The 27,010-nt window shown below is 49.5% G+C and overlaps 1 protein-coding gene and 1 long non-coding RNA gene across 4 annotated transcripts in view; one reads left to right on the top strand and one right to left on the bottom strand.

Moving 5' to 3' along the window:
- AR (androgen receptor) overlaps nt 1–22,827 on the bottom strand; it is a 351,022-nt gene extending 328,195 nt beyond the window's left edge. The window contains exon 1 of the mRNA XM_069210179.1: nt 20,108–22,827. Within this exon, the coding sequence (XP_069066280.1) occupies nt 20,108–21,105 (998 nt within the window). The 5' untranslated portion in view covers nt 21,106–22,827. The remainder of the gene's footprint in view (nt 1–20,107) is intronic.
- Nucleotides 1–27,010, top strand: part of LOC138261339 (uncharacterized) — a 238,584-nt gene that overhangs the window by 40,423 nt on the left and 171,151 nt on the right. The window lies entirely within an intron of this gene.

Below are 27,010 nucleotides of genomic sequence, written 5' to 3'. Positions count from 1 at the left end.
GGTTCAACGCTCTCAACCAAGCGCCCTGAAAGGGGAACTTCAAGGTGAAAGGCGCCGATTCCAAGGAGACTGAGAACAGGACAAGGCCGGCCCACCCTGGCGTTCAGTCGCAGACACAACACTGTCGGAGCGGCCCGTCCAGGGTCTGGGATGAGACGGCTTTACTAGGCACGGACCTCGCCTGTAGTGGGTCTTCGGGGTGACGGGGTCTGTCGCTCACTTTAAGGCCATCAAACACCCCATGTCCGTCCCTAGCCTTGTAACTGAGCGCAAAAAGCAGCTGTGTAGCTCACTCCTTCCCTAAAAGTACATGAACTCCCACTGATCATGAAAGATACTACTGCCAAGTGCAAGAACATCTTGAGGATTTTGGGGGTCCCAGAGGGGAACAGTTTTGAGTTTAAGATCCATTTTCAGCTCTTTCATGCCCTCTTTGGCCAGGTCACTGACAGTGCACAGGCACAATCCTCCAAATTCCAAAAGTGTTCACATCTAATATTCAGGGAAAGTGATGTGCGTTTTCAATATTGTGACACCGCAGCACCTGACTAATATCACTGCAAATAATCTCCGGGACACCCTCATATTTCTCAGATGCGAGATCCTGTTTTGATATAAAATAAACTTTATTTGTGAATGTTGCATGAAACAAACACAATATTACTCTGCAAAATATAAAAGACTCACTCCTCACCCGCATTAAAAACAAATGAAAGGAAACCGGTATTTCAAACAATGTGTTTAAGCAGTATTTAAGGCGAGCTGGGCAAGTCCCTCTGTAGAATAGAGCTGGCTCTATCTGGGGCCCCTGGAAAGGCTGGGGCCCTGGGCCAGAGCCCGCTTTGTCCATGTCTGACGCCTGGCTCGTGTGTTTTATGTGCACAGGTTCTATTCAAGTGCTGATACCGGTATTGCCATTTCTGGATATTTCTGTCACCCCTGTATTTTTGGACTGAACACGAGATGTTGCTGTTCATGTCACTGGGCCGTGCCCTGCCAAGCGGCCCTCTGAAGCACGCAGAAATATCTTAAAAATCATACATCTCACAGCAGCACATATCGACCTAAATCTTTTATGATGAAAGGCTAGCCTGACACACCCATTGTATAACTTTCGCCTTCCTGGGCCTCCAGCAATGTTCATTGGTCAAGACTGAACTTCAAATAAAAATAAGGATTTTTTTTTTTTTTTTAAAGAACACGGTTTCTAAATCCGATATATGAATACACAATGAATTATATGTCCTCGTTTTTGTGATCTAACTTCCATACTAGAGAAAGCAGGCCTCCGAAAACGAGTAGCGATACTGAATATCCTGATTTAATAATGATCCCCTATCTGTGTGCCGGGGAAACAACACTGCAATTGCTACCTTAAGTTTTTCTTACATCGCCTTGTATAATCAGTGAGAGTTTCGGGGCACCAGGGCAGCAGGAGTGGACCGCAGTGGTACTCAGTAGTTAGGCCCTACCTGGAGCGCCCTCTACGCCAGTAGAAGGACATCAGTTTGGTGGTGAGAGGGTGTTGAGAAAGTTACTACTCAGTCACCTGAATGAGAAACCCCCAGTAAATTTCTCAACTGGGTACATTTGCGAAGGTGTGCAGTTTCCCTCACAATCCAAAGCCACAAACACATCTGCCCCTGTGCGTCAAACTTAAGTGCAAGCAAGGCCTTCCAAGAAACCCGTTACCAAGCAATCAGAGAACTGATAATCCGCTTAGTGGAAAACAACCTAATAAAAATACAGTCTGAGGAAAAAGAAAAGAACCCCCCACAGCTGTTAAAAAAAATCTTACAAAAATATAATTCTAAAAGACCTGAAAATGTAGTCTCGGTAGCAAATTCCATTTAGGGAACACGTCTTTAATATTAAAGTCAAATAAACGGGTAAAGAAAAGACAAAGGTAAGGGAACGCAGGGTAAGCAAATGGATAAGATGGTAGACGCGTGTACAACGGCACAAAGATGGAAACAAGGAGGGCCACGCACACTAATTTAAATAAAGGGTTAATGCGTCCATCACAAAAAGGAGAGGATGGTAAGAGGGGGACCCGAGAAGGATGGAAAAGGAATGTGGAAGGATACCAAAAGAATAAAAAAAGAGAAGGGAGATTTGGGGGTTTAGCCATTTCTGTTTTTTTTTTTAAAGAGACTCCTCACCAACCCAAAGAACTGAGTAAGTAAGACCATCTAATAGCCCTAAAAAACTAAGAACATATTTGGAGCAGAAAAAAAAAAAACACACAACGAACCTGTTTTCAAAGATTAATGGCATTTACACAGAAGAGCACATGTAAAAGACAATCTTCTTTAAAAGAGACACTCGATGAATTGATTTGTCTCACAAAATAAACATTATATACCTTGAAAATGTAAACAGGTTAGGTGAAATGGTTTCTTAGAATTTGTATTATATCAAAACTTTTTCTTTTAAATCACAAACGTTTGTGATTCACAAAACATGGTTTTGGAGTCATAAAAGATTTCTTCCCATACGTACATCTTTCTATGAGTAGATCTCTCAGGCGGGGCATAGGCCTTCCAGGCCGAGCATGTACACGAAACTTTGGGAACATCCACTAACATATTTATAGCTTCTGAACTTTCTGAATTTACAAACTTCTGAACAACACATGTCCACCAAGGGAAATATTAGGTTTTTTTTTCGGTCTGGGAAGCAATAAACCTATTTCCTAAGTGAAAATATGAAACAAAACCCCCAAAATCTGAAAGAGTGTAATGGAAGCAACTTTTGATTGAGTAAAGACAATTCCTAATAATGAAAGTAGAGAAAAAAGTTATTAAGTGTCCCTGTACTCATGTGAGATATTTCTAAGCATAAACGTACACTATCTACAATTACGCATACTGAAGATTCTTTACGTTGACAAACATGGGATTTCATAAAAAGTTTTCTAGGAATGTTCTTGGGAGTGTGCAATTTGCAGCTTGCAATGCGTACTCCGGGAAACCTTAGTGAATTGAAAAAAAAAATGAAATTAACTCCAGGGGTAATCAGAAACCTATGAGAATCATTCTCTATTTCCAAACTGGGACCATATAGTTTAGAAGCTTAATAACAGATACACTTTACATTTAGAATTATATTATTCAATCTAATTTAGTACTGGCTCCAGTAAACACCATCACACCGGTGAATATGACATATACCAAGTCACCTTTCAAACAAAACCTAATGTTTTACATATTCACGTTCCAAGAGTAGGGCAGAAGTACATTATTTTCAGAAAGTGAAAACCTCAGCAAGCCATAACGGAGAAGGGACGCGGTCCCATATAGCTGAACAGGGCCTAAAGTTGACCAGCCAACGACTTCTAAGTGGCACATCTGAATGGACAGAGCATGGGCTGATCTCAACCACACTGGGACATATAGGACTATCCTGGACTTACATTACTCTACCAGGGACCCATTAAATTAATTTTTGAATAACTGTGCTCAACAGTCCACATCCTACCTGTCTGCTTTAATTTAAAAACGTAATTTAAACAGAAACATTTTGAAAACGTGCAGGGGGCACCTGGAAATGTCCTCAAATGAGATGGGCTGTCTAATAAGTATATTAGGTTAAAAAAAGTTGCTCCCTCAGGAAGGTTTGTCTGCAGAACAGCTTAATAGGGAACAAACACCGCATGGGGCATGGGGAATGTTTCTTTAGCTCCTATGGTTATTTGTGTTTTTGTATTTCTTACGCGGCAGTCTTTTCATTCATTCTTCATCACATCCCGAATTTAAAAACTTGTCCCGCGAGAGCCAGAATCTGCTACACGCAGGAGTACCAACACAAAACGTCTCAAAATATACGCAGATGTGGGAGTAAATCTAAAGGCCGCTCCACACTTATTTGGAACATTCATCGAACTCTGTGAGTAAATGTACAGGAAAATGAACATTTGTACTGACTAATGAGCACCAAGTTTTGGATAGAAGAAGGATACTGTTATTAAGACCTTTAGTAACAATACTTGATGGTAAAGTGAGGGTCGAATTTTTACAAAATATGAATATTTCACAAATATTTTTGTCATTACCGCAAGGGACTATCATCCATTTTTTAGGTCTGGTCTTTGAACAACTTTAGCTCTCTCCCCAGACTATTGTTTTTCAAAAACATTCATCTGTAATATACATAGAAAGAAAGACTCGCGGTCAGCAGGGTTCATCAAATTGTGCTTCTGCCCAACAAAGCAGCACTGCACAAGGCGATGGGTCACCATCTGTGTCTGCACGAAGACTGTGCACAGTGTTCACATCTGCCTAAAAGTAGTTCCTTTCTATTCAGCGTCTCCGCGGAGCGGATATGGCGTAAGGGCCAGAGCTGCCGACTTCTGGAGCTGAGGAACCAGGTTTGAGTCTCCGCATCGGCTCAATATTCTGATTCTGGGAAAATCACATAATCTCCCGTCCCTACGAAAAATGGATGGGTCCTTGTGTGATGTAACTCATGTAAAGCACTCCAATACCTTTGGGTCGAGCTTGCACTATATAAAACTGCAAAAATAAATGTGCTTTGTTTTATTTTTATATTAACTTTAAATACCAGTTATTTATTCTGTATGAAATTCGGGTGCCTAGTCAGATAGTCATTTATTTTCAATTTATTTTTTAAAGTTCTTGTTACAAAGTCTTTAAGGGCCAGTGTAAAACTATAGCCCTCATTCATCCTTATGTAAGTGATGATTTATTATTGCCTCTCACAAATATAAAATGTGTGGTGCAACTGGAAAGCTTGGTATTTAAAAACACCACTAGTAAAATAGTTACAACAGTGTTTTTTCTAATTTTATTTTTTTTATTGCAAGCATATGGCGTCCACATTTAGGTGGCGGCATGTTTTAGTTTTCTTCACAAGTCTGTGGCACATGTTTGCAAAAAAATAAAAATTAACCATTGAACGAGCTTGCCAAGGCCAGCCCTGTTTGCTCCGCCAATGCTTTTTAAGAGTATGTTTTTAAATTAAACCAAGGGTTACTGTGAAAAGGCGGGGCTGAGCACAATTCAATAAACCTATAAAAGGCACCGAGTGAACGGGTTGTTTAAGTGAGTAATATTGCGCACCTGGCGCGTCCTGGAGCACATCTGTCTCCTTCACGGTATTTTCCTTCGTACACGGCCAGTCAATGTACGTATTATCGATGGTAACATTAGTAAAGCACATATTTCACCGAACTACTGAAGTAATGAATCCTCCATAGAAGTGGTTACAAAGAAATAAAGAAACAAGCCTCCATTTCAGACAAATGTAAAACATTTCTCACTTTAGTCGGTAGGTAGAAATATTTCTGCCCTGTAATCAAAAGAGCTCGCAAGCTTTCTTGCCAGTGAATGTTCAATACTTTAGCTCCCAGCGCACAACACGTTTGCAAATTGACGTGAAAGAGTAAATTGTGAAAAACAAACTTTCTATGCCACAGCCTTGAAATAAAGTATTTGCGCTCCAGGCCAGGAAGGAAATAATATTCTGAAAAGTTTTCTTCAACGTATGGCATAAATGGGGTCAGCTGTAGTGTTTACCACTAAGATGGGGAATATTTAACTAATAATAACATGGACCCAGCGTGCAACAAACCCTGCTGAACAGAATACCACGGAGTAACAAACCCTGCTGAACAGAATACCACGGAGTAACAAACCCTGCTGAACAGAATACCACAGAGTAACAACGCTGCTGAACAGAATACCACAGAGTAACAAACCCTGCTGAACAGAATACCACAGAGTAACAAACCCTGCTGAACAGAATACCACAGAGTAACAACGCTGCTGAACAGAATACACCACCAATGCACAAAAAAACACAAGGAAGCACTTGTGTCAAATATCAACATGGGCCCCAGCGGGTAACAAACATTGATGAACAGAATACTATAAAGTAACAAACACTGCTGAAAAGAATACCACAGAGTAACAAACACTGCTGAACAGAATACACCACCAATGCACAAAAACACACACAAAGCACTTGTGTCAAATATCAACATGGGGCCCAGCAAGTAACAGACACTGCTGAACAGAATACCACAGAGTAACAAACCCTGCTGAACAGAATACCATAGAGTAACAAACACTGCTGAAAAGAATACCACAAAGTAACAAACACAGCTGAACAGAATACCACAGAGTAACAAACACCGCTGAACAGAATACCACAGAGTAACAAACACAGCTGAACAGAATTTACGCCAATGATGCACAAAAAACACAAAAAAGCACGTGTGTCAAATATCAACATGTGGTCTAGCGAGTAACAAACACTGCTGAACAGGATACCACAGAGTAACAAACACCGCTGAACAGAATACACCACAGATGCACAAAAAAGCACAAGGAAGCACTTGTGTCAAATATAAACACGGGGCCCAGCGAGTAACAAACACTGCTGGACAGAATGCCACAGAGTAACAAACCCTGCGAACAGAATACACCACTGATGCACAAAAACACACACAAAGCACTTGTGTCAAATAACAACATGGGGCCCAGTGAGTAACAAACACTGCTGAACAGAATACCAAAGAGTAACAAACAATGCTGAACAGAATACCACAGAGTAACAAACACTGCTGAAAAGAATACACCACCAATGCATACAGGAAGCACAAGAAAGCACGAGCATCATATATCTAGGTAAGTTCCAGCATGAAGAAGCATTACTGGAGGGAACACAAGCAACAGTGTCAACAGCGGTCTGTGCTTGTATCAAATACCAATCTCAGGCCCAGAATGCAACAGTAACTGCTGAAGACAATACACCACCAATGCATGCAACTGGCAAAATAATGTGTTTTTTTTTTTTATATCAACATATGGCCCAGAACCCAACAAATCGTTCTGAAGGAAAGGCACTTCCAATTCATACAATAAACACAATACTGTATTCGCATCAAATATCATAATGGGGCCCAGAAAGAAACAAACACTGCTGAAGAGAAACCATGTAACAATGCCTTCAAGAAGAAAAGTATTCACATGGATAACATATATTGAGGGCCCAGAGTGCAACAAGCACTGGTTAAGATAAGTCACACACAGACACACCGAAGCAAGCAACAAACTCAAGAATGCACTTGTATGAAATGCTAACATGAGGCCTAGTGTGCAACACTGCCGACGAGACTACTGGCACCATCGCAAGCAACCACGTGTCTGCATCAAATATCAACCTGGGACCCAGACGGCACCCAATTCTGTTGAAGAGAATACAGGCACCATCGCAAGCAACAATCAAAACACGCTGTTTAAGAGAATAGAAGCACCAAGGCAAACAACAAGCAAAAGCGAGTGCTTGTAGGTGATATCAACATGGGTCCAGCACACACTGCTGAAGAGAATGCACCCATAAACTAGAACCAAACACAGGAATGCGCTTATATCAAACATCAACAAGGGCCCAGTGTGCAATGAACACTGAAGAGAGTACAGGCACCAATGTGAGTTGATAGTCACAGAACTGCGAGACCTGATAGTTCCCTAATGTTTACAAATACAGCGGAGACCAACCACCGCAATAACCCGCAAGCACAAGGTAACATGGTCCGAAGCTTGCAAAAGGAAGCTTGAAGCTGATAAAATAAGCCCCCAGAGCAGGCTGCGACGGGGCATCTAGTGAGAGGGGACAAGAAAGACCTCAAAATCCAATCAGATCTTGTCAAATAATGGAACCCGTGGTGATAAGGACATCTAGAATTTATCTTTTACACTTACTGTCCCTTTTAAAACTTGATGTCGTTTTGGGGCAATTTCATGTTCCCTAAACTCCTTGTCCTAATAGTTTTGATTAAACAATCGGAAGACCCTTCAATATTTTCAAACGGAAACAATGCATGGGGTCTCGGGGTCTCACAGACACCCGCAGCGGGTGCTGGTGGGGCTTCAGAAGCATATGCATGGGATCTTCAGAACAACATTTAAGTTCGTCCAATAAAAAGCAGCGAGCCCTGGACTATTCAAACTGAAAGACCAACAAACCCCAAAACTCGGTGCTGTTTGCAAAACTAAACTAAAGCAAGCAATATTACAATTTTTATACACCGGCGGGTGTAGGATACCATACGTAGACGGCGAGGACAACGTGTTCTTTCGGTGGCACTCTTTAGTTCTGCGTAAAGGCAGAATAGGTTTAAAGTTGTGTGATTTGTAAAGAGAGAAGGATAATCTTTACATTTAGATATGAAAAAAGAGAATCACTGCTAGAATATTGTCGCAGAGCCCAGGCTTCATTTGAAATCAATGCCTTTGTCGCATTTCCCAAAATTAGGGAACAATGTTTATACACAATCTAATGAAGTAAAAAGAGCTGAAATTAAACTAATTGTACTTAACTTCTGGTGGTAGAGAAATGGAATAGAAGATAAGGAACAGAATGACTAAGTATAAGAAATATCCATTGAGTTTCTAGGTCAGAATTTATAAGGTGAAGCTGGCTTTGGTTTTCATTTCTCAATTTATTTATAAACTATCTGTGAGTTTTATTCAGCGCTGCTTCTCTCAGCTCTTCATCGGGTAGAAAGCCTTGAAAATATAAAGTCATTAGGGTCTAACTGGTGAGGTAGACCCTTATCCCATGTTCTTCAGTCACGACCACTGTGCAGCGCGAACGACTCGGAGGCAAGAATGAAAAGTCCACCCTCAAACGGTCTCTAAAATGCCCAGAGTTTGATTGCTAATGATATATGAGTCTAGTATAACAATATTAATCCAAAAATTGTATGTTAGCCTGGTTTAGAAAAATACCGTAAATCTACTTTGATGATACAACAAATTACTACATTTGATGAATTTATTCCCATACAACACAACGTAACCTCACAGGCACTTTTACCCTTTGGCACCGATCTGCTTGAACGAACCCCCAATCTTTATAGCTTAACACCAGATTACCTCTCTTACGATGTATCCCAGGGTTCTGCAAAGTCGGTCCTGGAGAGCCGGGTCCATGCCAGATTTTTAGCAGATCCACATTTAGAAAAGAGATCTTTTGCAGAAATCTACATTTTTCTAAATGTGGGTATGCTAATAATCTGGCATGGACCCGGCTCTCCGGGACCGACTTTGCAGAACCCTGATGTATCCTAACAAAACCCTTCCCTTCCTTCCACTTACCTAGAAAGGCATTAACCTGAGCACGCCTTCCCAGGCTATACTTCCTTACGCTACCACCTGTAGTGGCGGTGCTACCTTACTCCCTTACATGCAACACTGGAGTAAACTCCTCATATAGCCTGCTGCTTCTGGTTTAGTGGGATGTTGGTCTTGTTCTACTGTTTTTATTCCCTTGCTGCAGAGGTAAATAGCGGCACTACCTATGCTGAGAGAATCTTATTACAGAGTACTGTAACAATCGATTGTTGGCCTTACTCACTATGTAATCGTCGGCACCTATGTCTGCATGTTTGTTTGCAAGGCCATGTACTGCAATGCGCCCGCAGTTTTGTAACATTAATATCTATCGATCGAAAAACAATAAAAAATATATTTTCTGGAAAAAAGCGATGACAAAAAAATTACAAATTTCTGATGTTAACACACAAAGCTCCCATCTTTTTAGAAGTTAGGTCATTTTATGAATAAGGAAAACAGCAGCAAAGACTAAACCACAATTCACACAGTAAACACGTGTCTTTTTAGTTGATCTAGTATTTATCAAGGCTACCTGTTGCAAAAGAAATGCACTAAAATCTGATCAGAGTCAAAAAGAACATAGGCGAGGGGAGGAAACACATGAATGCAAGTAAAAATGAGGCAAGAGCGGGAGTAAAACCGAGCAGGAATGGAAGTCTACCATATTACGTTGGTGGGGGTTTGGCAACTACGAGAGGTTCCTTGAGGTAAATTCGAACAACTGTGATTTACTCGTGAGGTACGTAGGCACGATACGCAACATAGCGTAGGGCATTGGTTAGGTAAGGAAGAAGAGAACATGGGAAGCAGAGTACACGCCGGTGAGTGGGCGAAACTGGTCCAGTACAGCCCGGGTGTGCGGAAGCAGCAAGACTGGGAGCGTGGTAGGTGGCTGAGGACCCACGGCTGACCACCTTTAATAAAGGTCCATCATGTTACACAGGCCACGTAATTTGCTACATTTACCTTAGTAAATAAATTACAAGTGTGTTGTTGTGGCAATATTAACGCACAGGTTCAGATCTCGTACTTCACTCGAATTATGTCATAACTATTATATGACTCCCGTAAAACTTATCTCACTAAGAGAATAGCAGATCTCAATGAACGGGAAGTCCGAAACAAATCACTTGTAATATAAAAGAATAAATAGTAACTAATGGACATAAAGGGCCAATTGTAACATCTAGAGGCCCTGGTGGCACTTTCAGACCTCTTTACTCTGGCCTTACGGTTCATCATAGGTGGCCGCGGCCATTTTATAGCACAGAGTATGGTACCCCATGCCACCTCTCTCTAAATATAAATATAAATATATATATATATATATATATACACACACACACACACACACACACGGGTGGGCACGATCTCACATTGCCATCAGCAGAACCATAAGGGGGGGTCCACATATTATTACACAAGTTCTCTGCGCCGCTGATGACAAGCACAATGATGACTTTGTGCCAGTCTGCACTACTGTGTTGGTGCACACGTGTTTGTGAAGTCAACTTCTGAGTAACATGCAGCGCGCTTTCCAATATAAGTATGTGGAAGCAAACACACCTCTAAATATGCACATATAAATAAAAATACTAGAGAAAAATATGACGTATACATACATTTGTAAGTAGTTATCTAGGCAAATAGCTGTGCTGCAGACTACTCCCGCTGGTTTTGCCTTCATAACATGTTTACACCAGCAGTATTTTTTGTTCCTTTTGATTAAACTTGGAAGGGGAGGCAGAGGCCGGCCCGGGGGGAACTGGTCCGCAGGGTAGGAGACGGAAGGACAGACAGCCGTGCATTTCCACGATCTCAAGATCTCCAAAGTGCACCATGACAGACATCTTTGGGTTCAGTAACCTCTTGTGATTCATTTTGTTGTGTCTTGCCCTGGAAATGCGTTTCATTGCAGTTATTAGGCAATGCAAATAAATCGCACCACTACAGCAATGCCTCATATTTTTGAGTTAAAAAACTCGAAAATGTAACACCGGTGAATTTAAAAAAAACTGACTTGAACGAGCGAGCGTGCTCTCACATCCTGTCGCAAGCCTCGTTAGAGGTTTCAGCCTGTGGGCACAGTATCTTCGTTTTGACTATGCATGTTATGCATAATTACAATTGGATGGAAAACAGTTTTGACCTGTGAGCAACGGTGGTCAGTCTAATTTTAGTAACACAAAAACGTCCGGGTATTTGTTTAAATGCCAGGTAGAGTCTAGCCGTGTTTCACTATGATGCACTCAAAACAAAATGGAAAGTCTTGTTTTTTTTCCAAAACAGAAATTGCATCTGAATTATTTTTCACCTAGACCTAACTCACTTACAAAGGGCCAAGTGCCCTGCACCTGACGCAAAACCTGCCAATGGTTATGGAACATTTTTGTTAAAAAAATTCTCCGCCCACCACGCTTGTGGCGTGTTGGGGTGGAGTGTCGACTGGTTTCGCTCTGTGGACAGAAACTAACTGGTACGCAAGCCATGGCAACGGCTGAGTGCCCGACAACATGTACCCAACCAGGCCCTAACAAAGGTCAGGCCAAACACAGGCGAGGGGCAACACGTCATAGACATAAAAAACACACTGCGGAGCCTGCTGACAGGAGGCCCGTGTTGTTCCCGCTCCAGCCGGTGGCTGTGAAGTTGTGTTGTGTGGCGTGGCGGACCTCGCCAATGCACCTCTAACACGTAGGCCACCTTACTAGCCTCCTTCCCCGCCGTGGCACAGCGCGGGCTTCGAATTGCGCAGCTGTGGCCATTCAGTGTGTGCTGCTCAGTTTGTTTTCACTCCCAAGGCTCCCGCCATTTTGTAGCCTGAACGTGAACTTCAAGGCGGAAGTTGAAACACATGAGGCAAAATGTCTGCAGTGACGGACCCAAACCAGTGCTCCGAGTGAGGGGGCGAGTACCCCAGTACTGGGCCGTCCCTTACACCCCAGGACCATTGCTTACTCCAAAAATGCTCTCCAGCCCTCCAAGGGGAAGGAGTGCATTTCCCTGTTCAGATAATTGAAATAAAAATGTGTTGGGGTGAGTTGTGTACTTGAAAGGCTTTTCGTGGATACAGGTCTACACTTGAAAGGTGCTCTGCCTTGCTTAAAAGGCGCTTAGAGGCTGCAGCGCCTGTGAAGGGTGCTCCCACGGGAAAGGGAGGGCGCGGGCTCCTTCCAGGACAGTAAGAAGGCCTGGGGAGGGCTGGAAACCAAGCTGCTGGCATGGGCCAAGGGCCTTCCTCTGCTGTCGAAACGCAGAGATATGTCACAGCTCTGCCGACCACACAGGTAAGGTGGCATTTAACCTGTACCAAGGATGCCAAGCATCGCCTGCTGCCTTCTGGTGTCACTCAGGTCACCGGACACAAGTCAAGTCATTGCGTTTGCCCCCAAATGTCTGGTATTAGAACTGAGCAAAAACATATTCACTATGCTGGTATATCTTCCGCACACCCTCTTCTTCGGAACAGATGCTTAAGGTATAATGTGACTCGGTAAGAATATGGTACTTTACATTAATCAGCACTTGCCCCGTTCTTTGTTACTCTCGAGATGCAGGCTAATGGTTTAAAAGTAAGGATAATCCTCCGGTCCCATGCCTGTAAAAAACAAAACAAATGCCCACTGCATGAAAAAGTGCATAGCACTGATATACATAAACAGGCAGAGCGAGGCAGAGGGATGTATTATTCAGTTTTAAAGAACAGGTAACACGTCATGCAAAACTAAAAACACAGGGAACATATTCTTCAAACTAAATATTCAAAAACGCTGATCAAGGGTGATTTTATAAATGGGAACAAAAAAAGTAAATATAAGCAAAAGTATAAGTTATAGAAAGAAGGAACATTCTTAGAAATCTATCAATGTATTTCTTTAAATATGCAATAACTCAATTCAGCTACACTGTTGCAAACTCGTCAAGTTATACCAGCATTAGAATGCTAAGATCCATTAATTAGTTTAAAAAAAAACACCAAAGCCATAATTAAAATTGAAATAAAGGGGAATCGCCAGACATTAGCAACCGAATATTCACAATGGAATGACACATCCCCCGTTGTTAATGGGTCACTCCTACTCTGTGGCAAAGAAATTAACAATTAGAAAAAAGTTGCAAAAACTCAAATGCGACCCAATGCTTCACGCTGCGAGGTATTCAGTCCTGAAAAAGTAATGCACACAAATAATTGAGTATTAAGCACATTTTGTATCAGTTTCAGAAGAGAAGAGGCCCGTAGAGATGCCCGAAACCCACGAGCACTGGCCTAAAAAACACAACACCTGTAACACCGCGATGGCTGAGAGGGGCTGCGTTGTGCGAGACCCCGCAAGACAGCTAAAAACACGGAGGTCTTGCAACAAAAAAAATGGGCCTTTGCCATTCTGTTTCAACACAAATCTAGAAAGTACAAATATTATATTCGTACATGGAACGCAAACTATACCTCACTTTTTGCGTGTATAAAAATACTGCTGCCGTCACAGGCCGGTGCTCCCTGAAGAACTGCTGCAGAGGCGTGTTTCAGAGCCGAGGCCCGGGTTCGGCCTACAGTACCTGCGCCCCAGTGATCATGGCGAGTGCCACCTTCCCGACTTCGACCCAGGGGGCCCGCGTATGGACACTCATCCGAAAGGGGTCGAGTAAACCAGGGGCAAGCTCGCCAAAATACATTAAAACACTTTATTATGATGCACAACTATCCAACTCAAACACAATGTGAGTGTTAACTGCCAATTGAGGGAGCGCTTAGAAGCAGGGTAGACAACAGGCTTGGGTGCTATATAAAGCCTAAACTTGTGCATTTTCGATGATGCCCCATAGAAGTCATAGTGCGCCTATAATGGTGGTTCGCTTCTGCGCGCTGTAATAAACCAACGACTGACGGACGTCTAAGACCAGGGTTATCACATAATATCGACAGGGCATTTGTGCAGCGCTTTATAAGACAAACGGCACACACATAACAGTTATACGGGCACAGTATGGCCCCTTCCCTCACTGGACAATACCAACGCCTGGGTCAGATAACTCCTGCCCCCCTATATGTCCGGGCTGGTCATTAACGTCCTTGCACGCGTTCACAAAGCGCACTGTTACATGCAATGCAAGCGTGTACATGGAAGCCACATGCAGCCCACAACACGAGCTGTGTCTGGCCTAACGTCCCCTCGATTCCGCGGTTCCAGCGAGTAAATTGTCAAGAAAAAGAATCGAGTTGCGCCGAATGCTTAGCTGCGGAAGACAAGATGCGCACCCGCGCAACGCGGCTTGGCACGGCCTTGGGCCACTTTGTAATCTTGCAGTGTGTAACCTGACAGGCATCGTCTTATCTGTTCACACACAAGTCAACACCCCACTAGCACCTCAAGAGCCCGCCAGTAACACCACAAATGTACAAACAGCCCACTTTCCACAAATTCGGGGAAAGTTTTCAGAACCGCAAGGTGACACCGATACTAACGCGACGAGTTTAAAATCACAGCGGTCCGGGGGAAAACCCCATTCCGTGGGAGTGAACAGAAAGGCAGGAAGCACGCACGCGATCCTTCCAGTCCACAAATAAACATTCTTCAAAAAGTACCATATACACATGAATAGAAAACATCAAAAATATATGCCTTATTAAAAGCGCAACCATAATTATAGTTAATATTAGCAGGATATAAAATGCAAACACATACACGTATGGTGCATGTTTTCAATTATAAACCAAATAAACACACCCATAAATGCCAATATCACGTACAGAAGCGTATAGATGTGCGTGCACACATACAAACAAAAGGTTGATATAGAGTAAACGTCTACACCCGTCAGTTTCCACTGTGTGGCATTTCAGGGCTCGTGTAGTGAGAGATCTGTGTGCAGTGCCCGGTGGCACAGTGCTCAGTTGTTAAATGTGCGCTCAGTGCCCCGGGATGACTGGACTCCGTGCAGTGTGCACCGTGTGAAGTATACCGATGCCCAATGTGCGGGGCTCTCCTCCCCGTGCACGATCCATGTGAAAATAACACTGAGTATACACATCAAACAAATAATATACATATCTCATTAGGTTAGGTATTTAAAATCCTACATCCAGCTAAGTTCACTTTACACTTTCGACAGGACGAGATACTTTTATGGCCTGTTCGAGGGCAGGGGCTTCGCACTTGGAAAGTGCATATCAGTGTTTTTAGTCGAAGACATTGGTACACAGCAGATAATTCAGCAGTCAGTATTTTGCAGCTGTGTTTTTGCTGCCTTTATTTCACACTGTAGCGTACTGCGTGCCCCCGCGAGGAGGCACTGAATGTCCCACTTGTGTCACCTCCATCACGCGGGGTCCCTCGCGCGCAGTGCACTAGTGAGCCAGGGGTTGGCGAAAACTCCGTTGCGACTACAGACCTATTTGTTCTATTTTATGTGTAGCTAAAATGTAAAGTGCACTTTAGTGACACGTGAGGTAAACTGCACGAGAACGCCTGAAGGGCATAAAACAACCAGAGAGACAAACAATAAGGGAACAAATACTAGACCGCCTGCAGTTAGTTGGGTGAAGGCCGGAAAGGTGTTTGCTCCACTTTGAGTGCAAACTGCTGATTAATCATAAAACATGATGCCAAAGAGGGAACTAATTGCTGCACTTGTGGGATCTGCCCATGTTCACCGGGGGCCCCCTCTGCCCGCAGGTTTATGGCAATACGGGGGGGAAATCCAGTTTCGGCACCAAGGAATGCACTCGAGCGGGCGAACGCACTCCAGGGTACATGTGGGAAATCTACATTATTTCTCGATAACGTTTCTCTCCAGATAATTTCCCGCGTGTTTTTGGCGTAGGGTGGGGAACCTGTACTTGGGTAAATATTCCACGTGCATCTGACACCTTGGCAAAATCTGTCCTACTTGGATTTCCGCTTCTGGTGCGAACATCCGCCTGGGCCGGAATTAGCCATGTATTGTAATCAGGGTCCAAGTGTGGTGGCCACAGTTTGTAGTGATACTGTGCCCAGACCGACCCCATGCGCAGGGTACAGAGGTGTGATCCAACTGCAGTGTCTCTAGAGAGCCATAAAGTGACCATTGTGCAACGTGCACAATCCTTGTACAACGCGGCCCAAGTGCAGCGCCTTTTTAATTAATTTATTCCAGTATAGTGCACTTTCACGCTGGTTCAGTGTACCCCACTGTGCAATGTAGGGACCCCAAGGCAATGCCCATGGTGTGCACAATCCTTGTGCAGTGCACGTTCACGCCTTGTGCTCCGGGTTCAGTGTACCCCACTGTGTCATGTAGTGACCCCAAGGCAATGCCCATGGTGTGCACAATCCTTGTGCAGTGCACGTTCACGCCTTGTGCTCCGGGTTCAGTGTACCCCACTGTGTCATGTAGTGACCCCAAGGCAATGCCCATGGTGTGCACAATCCTTGTGCAGTGCACGTTCACGCCTTGTGCTCCGGGTTCAGTGTACCCCACTGTGTCATGTAGTGACCCCAAGGCAATGCCCATGGTGTGCACAATCCTTGTGCAGTGCACGTCCACGCCTTGCGCTCTGGGTTCAGTGTACCCCCCTGGGCCATGTAGTGACCCCAAGGCAATGTCCATGGTGTGCACAATCCTTGTGCAGTGCACGTTCACGCCTTGTGCTCCGGGTTCAGTGTACCCCACTGTGCCATGTAGTGACCCCAAGGCAATGCCCATGGTGTGCACAATCCTTGTGCAGTGCACGTCCACGCCTTGTGCTCTGGGTTCATTGTACCCCCCTGTGCCATGTAGTGACCCCAAGGCAATGCCCATGGTGTGCACAATCCTTGTGCAGTGCACTTTCACGCCTTGCGCTCCAGGTTCAGTGTACCCCACTGTGCCATGTAGTGACCCCAAGGCAATGCCCATGGTGTGCACAATCCTTGTGCAGTGCACGTTCATGCCTTGCGCTCCGGGTTCAGTGTACCTCGCTGTGTCATGTAGCGACCCCAAGGCAATGCCCATGGTGTGCACAATCCTTGTGCAGTGCACTTTCACGCCTTGCGCTCCAGGTTTATTGTACCCCCCTGGGCCATGTAGTGACCCCAAGGCAATGCCCATGGTGTGCACAATCCTTGTGCAGTGCACGTCCACGCCTTGCGCTCTGGGTTCAGTATACCCCCCTGGGCCATGTAGTGACCCCAAGGCAATGCCCATGGTGTGCACAATCCTTGTGCAGTGCACGTTCACGCCTTGTGCTCCGGGTTCAGTGTACCCCACTGTGCCATGTAGTGACCCCAAGGCAATGCCCATGGTGTGCACAATCCTTGTGCAGTGCATGTCCACGCCTTGCGCTCTGGGTTCATTGTACCCCCCTGTGCCATGTAGTGACCCCAAGGCAATGCCCATGGTGTGCACAATCCTTGTGCAGTGCACTTTCACGCCTTGCGCTCCAGGTTCAGTGTACCCCACTGTGCCATGTAGTGACCCCAAGGCAATGCCCATGGTGTGCACAATCCTTGTGCAGTGCACGTTCATGCCTTGCGCTCCGGGTTCAGTGTACCTCGCTGTGTCATGTAGCGACCCCAAGGCAATGCCCATGGTGTGCACAATCCTTGTGCAGTGCACTTTCACGCCTTGCACTCCAGGTTTATTGTACCCCCCTGGGCCATGTAGTGACCCCAAGGCAATGCCCATGGTGTGCACAATCCTTGTGCAGTGCACGTCCACGCCTTGCGCTCTCGGTTCAGTGTACCCCACTGGGCCATGTAGTGACCCCAAGGCAATACCCATGGTGTGCACAATCCTTGTGCAGTGCACGTTCATGCCTTGCGCTCTCGGTTCAGTGTACCCCCCTGGGCCATGTAGTGACCCCAAGGCAATGCCCATGGTGTGCACTATCCTTGTGTAGTGCACTTTCACGCCATGTGCTCCGGGTTCACTGTACCCCACTGTGCCATGTAGTGACCCCAAGGCAATGCCCATGGTGTCCACAATCCTTGTGCATTGCACTTTCACGCCTTGCGCTCCAGGTTCAGTGTACCCCACTGTGCCATGTAGTGACCCCAAGGCAATGCCCATGGTGTGCACAATCCTTGTGCAGTGCACGTCCACGCCTTGCGCTCTGGGTTCATTGTACCCCCCTGGGCCATGTAGTGACCCCAAGGCAATGCCCATGGTGTGCACTATCCTTGTGTAGTGCACTTTCACGCCATGTGCTCCGGGTTCACTGTACCCCACTGTGCCATGTAGTGACCCCAAGGCAATGCCCATGGTGTGCACAATCCTTGTGCAGTGCACGTCCACGCCTTGCGCTCTGGGTTCAGTGTACCCCCCTGGGCCATGTAGTGACCCCAAGGCAATGCCCATGGTGTGCACTATCCTTGTGTAGTGCACTTTCACACTATGTGCTCCAGGTTCACTGTACCCCACTGTGCCATGTAGTGACCCCAAGGCAATGCCCATGGTGTCCACAATCCTTGTGCAGTGCACTTTCACGCCTTGCGCTCCAGGTTCAGTGTACCCCACTGTGCCATGTAGTGACCCCAAGGCAATGCCCATGGTGTCATATAAATCAGCAGTACAGCTATGAACGATGTAAATCAGGAAAGGGGATCGGATTTGCTAACGACTGTGTTGTAATCCATGTGTTTATATTATCTAGTCAGATGTTTGATGTCCTTGTGTTGAGAGTGTAAATATTAACGAACCCGGGGACCGCGAGCAAACAAAGATCACGATACAACAACTAAAAAATAAAAATCCTTTTCTAATTTAATGGTCTATCCGGTGACTAATTCAGGTTATTAACGAACTGAAATATATGATTTTTCTCTAATACGTCTTTTCATTCTTGCTGCCCAGTCGTATTAGGGTAACTTGGGCGTACCCCTAGATGATCTTACTTATAATGCCCCTAAGGCAATGCACATGGTGGCACAATCCATGTGCAATGCACTTTTATACCGTGCGATCTAGGTGCATTGCCTCTACTGTGCCAATAACCCTAAGGCAATGCACATGGTTGCACAATCCATGTGCAATGCACTTCCATACCATGTGATCTGCGTGGTGTGTCCCTAGTGTGCCATATAATGACCCTAAGACAATGCACATGATTGCACAATCCATGTGCAATGCACTTTTATACCATGCGATCCAGGTGCATTGCCTCTAGTGTGCCAATGACCCTAAGGCAATGCACATGGTGGCACAATCCATGTGCCATGCACCTTCATACCATATGATCTATGTGCAGTGTCCCTAGTGTGCCATATAATGACCCTAAGGCAATGCACATGGTGGCACAATCCATGTGCCATGCACTTTCATACCATATGATCTATGTGCAGTGTCCCTAGTGTGCCATATAATGACCCTAAAGCGATGCATATGGTTGCACAATCCATGTGCTGTGCACTGTCATGTCATCATGTGCTCCGTGGCTCCAGTGTTGTGCACAATCCATGTGCAGTGCACGTTCCTGTCACGTGCTCCATGTGCACTGCCATCCTCCACGTGCACTGTACCCATGAGATGAGCAATAGTGTAAACAGTACTGATGCCAACCCATGAGATTAGTAGTACAACAGTACTGATGCCAACCCGTGTGACGATTAATAGTGCTGACGGTACTGATGCCAACCCGTGTGACGAATAATAGTGCAGACGGTACTGATGCCAACCCATGTGACAAGTGATAATACAGACAGTAGATGCCAACCCCTGAGATTAGCAGTACAGACAGTAGTGATGCCAACCTGTGACGATGAATAGTGCAGACGGTACTGATGCCAACCCATGTGACAAGTGATAATACAGACAGTAGATGCCAACCCCTGAGATTAGCAGTACAGGCAGTACTGATGCCAACCTGTGACGATGAATAGTGCAGACGGTACTGATGCCAACCCATGTGACAAGTGATAATACAGACAGTACTGATGCCAACCCCTGAGATAAAAATGAGTGCAGACAGTACCCCAGTCCCCGCCCCCGAGGCCCCGCGCAGTACTCACCGTAGGTCGCCGTAGATCCCGGGGTAGCCGTCCATCCAGGGGTTGTGCTCGGGCTTGACGCAGGGGTACTGCACCCGGCCCATCATGACCCCGGCGGGGGCCGGGTACCAGCCGTCGGCGGGCAGCCCGTCTCCGGCGGCGGAGGGGCCCTCGGCCGGCGGGGCGCGGCTGTAGGTGTAGGGCCCCAGCTCGGCGGCCAGCAGCGGCTCCTCGGGGTAGTGCTGCCAGGCGGAGGCGGCGGCGGCGGGGCCCGGGCCGCAGTAGTCTCCGTAGCGGCAGGTGGCCCCGGCCCAGGTGGCTCCGGCGCCGAACTCGAGCGGGCTCTCCAGCTTGATGCGCCCGTGCGGGGCCAGCGTGAACTGCAGGTTGTAGGTCTGGTAGCCGGGGCCCGGCTCCGCGGCGTAGGCCTGGGGCGGCTTGTAGAGCGCCAGGGGGCCGGGGGCGGCGTAGGCCTTGTCGGGCTCCTCGGGGGCCCCGCGGCCCGCCTCGGCCTGCGGCTGCGCGTACATGCAGTCTCCGCGGGACTGCGGGCCCTGCTCCGCGGCGCCCAGCTGCTCCAGCGCCTCCTCCATGCTCAGGCCCAGGGAGACGGAGACGGCCTTGCACAGCTCCTGCGCGCTCTCCGAGATGCTGACGCCGTCCTTGGGGCCCTCCTCTGCGGGCCCCTCGGGGGTGGCGGCGGCGGAGGTGGTCCCGTCCCCCAGGATCTCCTTCAGCGCCGGGAAGGCGGTGGGGCCCAGCGGGGCGGGCTGCGCGTCTGCGGGCTCCTCGGGGGCGGGACTGGCGGCGCCCTCCGGGCTCTGCGCGGGGCCTCGGGGCTCCTCCGCGTACCGCCAGGCGGCGTGGGCCGGTGCCTCGGGGCCTCCTCCGCCGGACTCCCGGGAGCTCTGGAAGGCCTCCCTCACGCTCTGGAAGAGGTTCTCGAAGGCCCCGCGGATGAACTTGGACGGCGGCTGCTGGTTCCCGTAGAGGCCGCCCAGCCCGATCTGCACCTCCATGCTCCGCGGGCGGGGACCGCCGCTGCCCGGCCCCGGGGCCGCCGACGGGGCGCTCACTGCTCCGGCCGTCTGGGGGTGGTGAAAGGCCAAGGAGGCTCCGGTAGCGCCGCAGAAAGCGCTAAGAAGCTGCCAAGGGCGCTGCAGAAAGTGATCGGAAACAATGTGTCCAGAAGTGCCGGAAATGGCGCACGAAGTGTGGCGAAAATGAAGCCCACTGCGCAAAGTGTTGAGGAATTGCAGCAGACGATGCAATAATGTTCAGAAACTGTATCAAAAGTTGCACAAAGTGTTGAAATACTCCATCAAGCTGAGCAGAGTTCACAAACGGCCGCAAAGCGTACCCAAGAAGTGCAGCCACTACCGTAAGCGGTGCGCACTGCTTTCAGGAAGTACCGCAAATGATCCACACGGGCTGCACAAGCTGTTTTAACTGATGACACAGTTTCTAGGCACTGTAGCAGATGATGCACCGTCTGACCGCTGCGAAGTTAAGGAAAGATGCCCAAACTGTCCAAACTCAACGCGAAAGTCTGTACCGTGCCCAGAAACTGCACAGAGCGATGCAAAGTCCAGAAATCGCACGCAGGTTGCCAAAATGATCCTGCAAGCGCCCGTATGGTAGTGTCCAGAGGAAAGTGCACAATGTACGGAAACTGCAGGCACTGGTGCGTGCTGCGCCCTGTGCAAGTGGTGTCCACTGGGTTTTCACAAGCAGCGGTGCACGGGGTCCATAGAGTGCACGCCAATGTGGAATGGAAAGTTCACAGAAAATGCCCAGAAAGTCAGTCGGCAGGGCTGCGCCCCCTGCCCTCGAAAGTGGGCGCAGGGTGAGGCGTCCAAGATCCGGTGCCCACCAGGAGCCTAGCGCCAGGAGGGTACAGGGCTGCCAGAGCGGGAAGAAGGGCACCGTGTCCGGGCTGGGCAGAGAGCAGGGCACTGAAGCGAGACTATTGCACGGCGTCCCTGGTGCAGGAGAGAGTGCAGGGCGCTGTACCAGCACTCGTGCACGGCGCCCCTAGCGCAGGAGAGTGCAAAGCGCTGTACCAGGACTGGGGCACGGGGTTCCTGGTGCAGGAGAGAGTGCAAGGCGCTGTACCAGGACTGGGGCACGGGGTTCCTGGTGCAGGAGAGAGTGCAAGGCGCTGTACCAGGACTGGGGCACGGGGTTCCTGGTGCAGGAGAGAGTGCAAGGCGCTGTACCAGGACTGGGGCACGGGGTTCCTGGTGCAGGAGAGTGCAAGGCGCTGTACCAGGACTGGGGCACGGCGTCCCTGGTGCAGGAGAGTGCAAGGCGCTGTACCGGGACTCGTGCACGGAGTCAGTTGTACAAAGTGCAGGAGCTGTGCGTCCGGCAGCTAACGGTGCCCAGTCCCGGGGAGGTGCCAGCTGTCGCCTGTGAAGGATGGGTGCTCCGGGGAGGGCTCACCTGGGGGCGCCCGGAGCCCGCTCCGCTGCTGGGAGGTGGCTTGGCACCTGCCGCGGCCCGGGGCGCTCTCCCTGGCCCGGTGCGGTGCCTCCTCCGCGGCTAGGCTCCGTGCACCGGATCCGGCTCCTGGCAGCAACAAGTGGCGGCTCTTCCGGGGAGCTGGGGGTCTCGGGGGCGCGGGCCCGGGGTGGCTGCGGGAGCAGGGCCGGGGATGGCTGGGTCCGAGCCTCGGTCACACGCACTGCTGGCTCCGGCCTCGGATCGCTCTTCCTGCCTCCCTGGGCCGGGAGCTGTGCGAGGCGCTGGCGCGGAGCCCGGCAGCAGCGCGGTGTGGGCGTCAGTCAGCCTGAGCCGAGGACGGGAGGGGGAGGCTGAGAGGCCCGGGGGAGAAGGGGCAGAGGAGAGGCTGAGAGGCCCGGGAGAGAAGGGGCAGAGGAGATACTGAGAGGCCCGGGAGAGAAGGGGCAGAGGAGATACTGAGAGGCCCGGGAGAGAAGGGGCAGAGGAGATACTGAGAGGCCCGGGAGAGAAGGGGCAGAGGAGATACTGAGAGGCCCGGGGGAGAAGGGGCAGAGGAGAGGCTGAGAGGCCCGGGAGAGAAGGGGCAGAGGAGATACTGAGAGGCCCGGGAGAGAAGGGGCAGAGGAGATACTGAGAGGCCCGGGAGAGAAGGGGCAGAGGAGATACTGAGAGGCCCGGGAGAGAAGGGGCAGAGGAGATACTGAGAGGCCCGGGGGAGAAGGGGCAGAGGAGAGGCTGAGAGGCCTGTGGAGAGAAGGGGCAGAGGAGAGAGGCCCCGGGAGAGAAGGGGCAGAGGAGATACTGAGAGGCCCGGGGGAGAAGGGGCAGAGGAGATACTGAGAGGCCCGGGAGAGAAGGGGCAGAGGAGATACTGAGAGGCCCGGGGGAGAAGGGGCAGAGGAGAGGCTGAGAGGCCCGGGTAGAGAAGGGGCAGAGGAGAGAGGCCCCGGGAGAGAAGGAGCAGAGGAGATACTGAGAGGCCCGGGAGCGAAGGGGCAGAGGAGATACTGAGAGGCCCGGGAGAGAAGGGGCAGAGGAGATACTGAGAGGCCCGGGAGAGAAGGGGCAGAGGAGATACTGAGAGGCCCGGGAGAGAAGGGGCAGAGGAGATACTGAGAGGCCCGGGAGAGAAGGGGCAGAGGAGATACTGAGAGGCCCGGGGGAGAAGGGGCAGAGGAGAGAGGCCCCGGGAGAGAAGGGGCAGAGGAGAGAGGCCCGGGGAGCGAAGGAGCAGAGGAGATACTGAGAGGCCCGGGGGGGGGTGGGGAGAAGGAGATACTGAGAGGCCCGGGGAGCGAAGGGGCAGAGAAGATACTGAGAGGCTCGGGGAGAGAAGGGGCAGAGAAGATACTGAGAGGCTCGGGGAGTGAAGGGGCAGAGAAGATACTGAGAGGCCCGGGGGAGAAGGGGCAGAGGAGAGGCTGAGAGGCCCGGGTAGAGAAGGGGCAGAGGAGAGAGGCCCCGGGAGAGAAGGAGCAGAGGAGATACTGAGAGGCCCGGGAGAGAAGGGGCAGAGGAGATACTGAGAGGCCCGGGGAGCGAAGGGGCAGAGGAGATACTGAGAGGCCCGGGGAGCGAAGGGGCAGAGGAGATACTGAGAGGCCCGGGAGAGAAGGGGCAGAGGAGATACTGAGAGGCCCGGGAGAGAAGGGGCAGAGGAGATACTGAGAGGCCCGGGGGAGAAGGGGCAGAGGAGAGGCTGAGAGGCCTGTGGAGAGAAGGGGCAGAGGAGAGAGGCCCCGGGAGAGAAGGGGCAGAGGAGATACTGAGAGGCCCGGGGCGAGAAGGGGCAGAGGAGAGGCTGAGAGGCCTGGGGAGAGAAGGGGCAGAGGAGAGAGGGGGCAGAGGAGATACTGAGAGGCCCCGGGAGAGAAGGGGCAGAGGAGATACTGAGAGGCCCGGGAGAGAAGGGGCAGAGGAGAGGCTGAGAGGCCCGGGGCGAGAAGGGGCAGAGGAGATACTGAGAGGCCCGGGGGAGAAGGGGCAGAGGAGAGGCTGAGAGGCCCGGGGAGAAGGGGCATAGGAGATACTGAGAGGCCCGGGGAGACAAGGGGCAGAGGAGAGAGGCCCGGGGAGCGAAGGAGCAGAGGAGATACTGAGAGGCCCGGGGGGGTGGGGAGAAGGGGAAAAGGAGATACTGAGAGGCCCGGGGAGCGAAGGGGCAGAGAAGATACTGAGAGGCTCGGGGAGAGAAGGGACAGAGGAAGAGCGGGGAGACGCTGAGAGGGCTGGGGAGAGAATGGGCAAAGGAGGCGCGGGGAGAGGCCAGGGGAGAGAAGGGGCAAAGGAGGCGTGGGGAGAGGCAGAGAGGCCCAGCAGAAAAAGAGCATGGGAGAGCGCGAGGAGAGGCTGAGAACCTAGGTTAGAAGGGGCAGAGGAAGAGCGGGGAGAGGATGAGAGGCCAAGGAGAGAAGGGGCAGTGGCTGAGAGGCCCGGGAAGAGACCGTACAAAGGGCAAGGGACAGGGGTAATAAAGGGCACAGGGGAGTTTCTTTTTATGTTTCATTTCACCCCTGCGAGGGGTTGATGGGGCAGAGGATGCAGAGAGAGTAGGGAAAGGGAGTTCTGAAGAGAGCAGAGAGGGCAAATAGATGCGGCACTGCTGTGTGTGTGGGGGGTAAGTGTCATGGGGGAGACTGGGCAAAGGTGGCACCAGGAGAGGGCAAAAGGCATAGGGAGAGGGCATAGGGCATTGATATAGAGCAAAGTGGGCGAAAAAAAACGCAGACAGCAGATGAGCATTGAGAAGATGTCAAGGGGGAATAGAAAGTGGTCAAAGAGTCCTAGTAAGAGGTCAAGGGGGCATGAAAGAGGTCGAGGGGACATGGAAAGAGGCCAATGGGGCTTAGAAAGAGGTCAAGAGAACATGGAAAGAGGTCAAGGGGCATGGCAAGAGGTCAGGGGACATGGAAAGAGGTCAAGGGGCATGGCAAGAGGTCAAGGGGGCATAGCAAGAGGCATGAGAGAGCAGGACAGGGCGGGGGAGAAGGAGAGTCCAGAGGGGTCATAGGGAGGGACCATAGAGACTAAGAATGTGACAAGTAAAGGAGACGCCACCAGCGTCAGGAGCATAGAAAAGTGGCTCACAGAGAGCGTAAGGGGGCCTAGGGAGAAACAGCGGCAGACTTTGAAGGCTGGGGAACCAGACTCGAGTTTCGGCATCAGCTCAACATCCTGTGATTCTGGGCAAATCACTTTATCTCCCGTGCCTCCCCAAAAAATATAAATGAATGTGTCCTTGTGTAATGTAACCCGTGATCATGTAAAGTGCTCCACTGGGTCGAGTATGCCCTATATAAAACTGCAAAAAAAAAAAAAAAAAAACGAGGAGGTGCGAGACAAAGGGATACAGGGAAACTGGTTCTAAGGGAGCAGGAAAAGGGCGCAATATCAGCAAAAGGGGAACAGTGAGAAAACAAGGGGGCACAAGGAGAAGACATGGACCAGTAGCATAACAAAACTTGAGGAGACCCCCCTACAAAGTTCATGGAGGTACACCCCCCCCCCCCCAACCTCCCCCCTCTGAGCTCACTAAGGAGTTCTCAGGCCAGGGTGCTGTACTGAGGGGGGGCCCTGGAGCTCAGGGTATCCCTGCACTGCGGGGGCTGCAGAGGCCTTTGTTACGCCACTGGCAGATGCTATGTTGCGCAAAAGGTCATAGGGGCCACAATAAAGGGGCAATGGAAGAGAGAAGGCTAAGGGGCCTATGTGGTGAGGGGGCTCAGGGAGGCAGCAAGTGGTCATAGGGAGAGAACAGGAGAAATAGAAAGGAAGGGCAAACAAACAGATGGCAAGGATGGAGAGGGATACAGGCAAAGATGGCATGGGTTAGGCAGGCAAAGGGGCACAAGGAAACACTGGGGGCAGAGAGAAAGAGGATGAGGGAAGGCACCGTGGGGGTCCCGGTAAAGAGGGCAAAATGGGCATCAGGTGACACAAGGCAGCAGGGTGCAGGCACTGAAGGGGACGCACAGAGAGGTTAGGGAGGCTTAAGGCTGGAAGACCGGGCTAGTGGGGCACACAGAACATTGTAAAGGGGGGCACAGGAAGAGTGCTAGGGAGCCCAGGACAGACAAGTCCAAAGGGGGAGGGAAAGGAGAGACAGTTCAGTGGGGGCACAGGTAGGGGGTATGCAGGGGAATATGGGGCACAGAGGGTGGCAGGGTAAAGGAGACACGGCCGGCCAAGGAGGCACACACAGGGCAAGAAGAGACGGTTGTGTGGCACAGAGAGAGCTGGCAGAGGTTGAACAAAGAACAGACAGATCGCACAGGGTGAAGCAAGGTAGCGGGGCAGAGGGACCGGGAACCTTGCACCACAGTGATTACAGAAATGCATGCAAGCGCGTTCCCTGAAGACATATGTCAACAGATCCCTCCAGGTAGGTGTGATATAAGCTGCTGTGATATATCTCTGATCAGCCTTTTCAAAAAACAGATTCAACCAAGCCAAGACACA

The sequence above is a fragment of the Pleurodeles waltl genome, chromosome 2_1 (genome assembly GCF_031143425.1).
Source record: "Pleurodeles waltl isolate 20211129_DDA chromosome 2_1, aPleWal1.hap1.20221129, whole genome shotgun sequence".
Classification (NCBI taxonomy): domain Eukaryota; kingdom Metazoa; phylum Chordata; class Amphibia; order Caudata; family Salamandridae; genus Pleurodeles; species Pleurodeles waltl.
The sequence above is the reverse complement of the archived record's forward strand: the minus strand, read 5'-3'. Positions and strand labels throughout refer to the sequence as shown.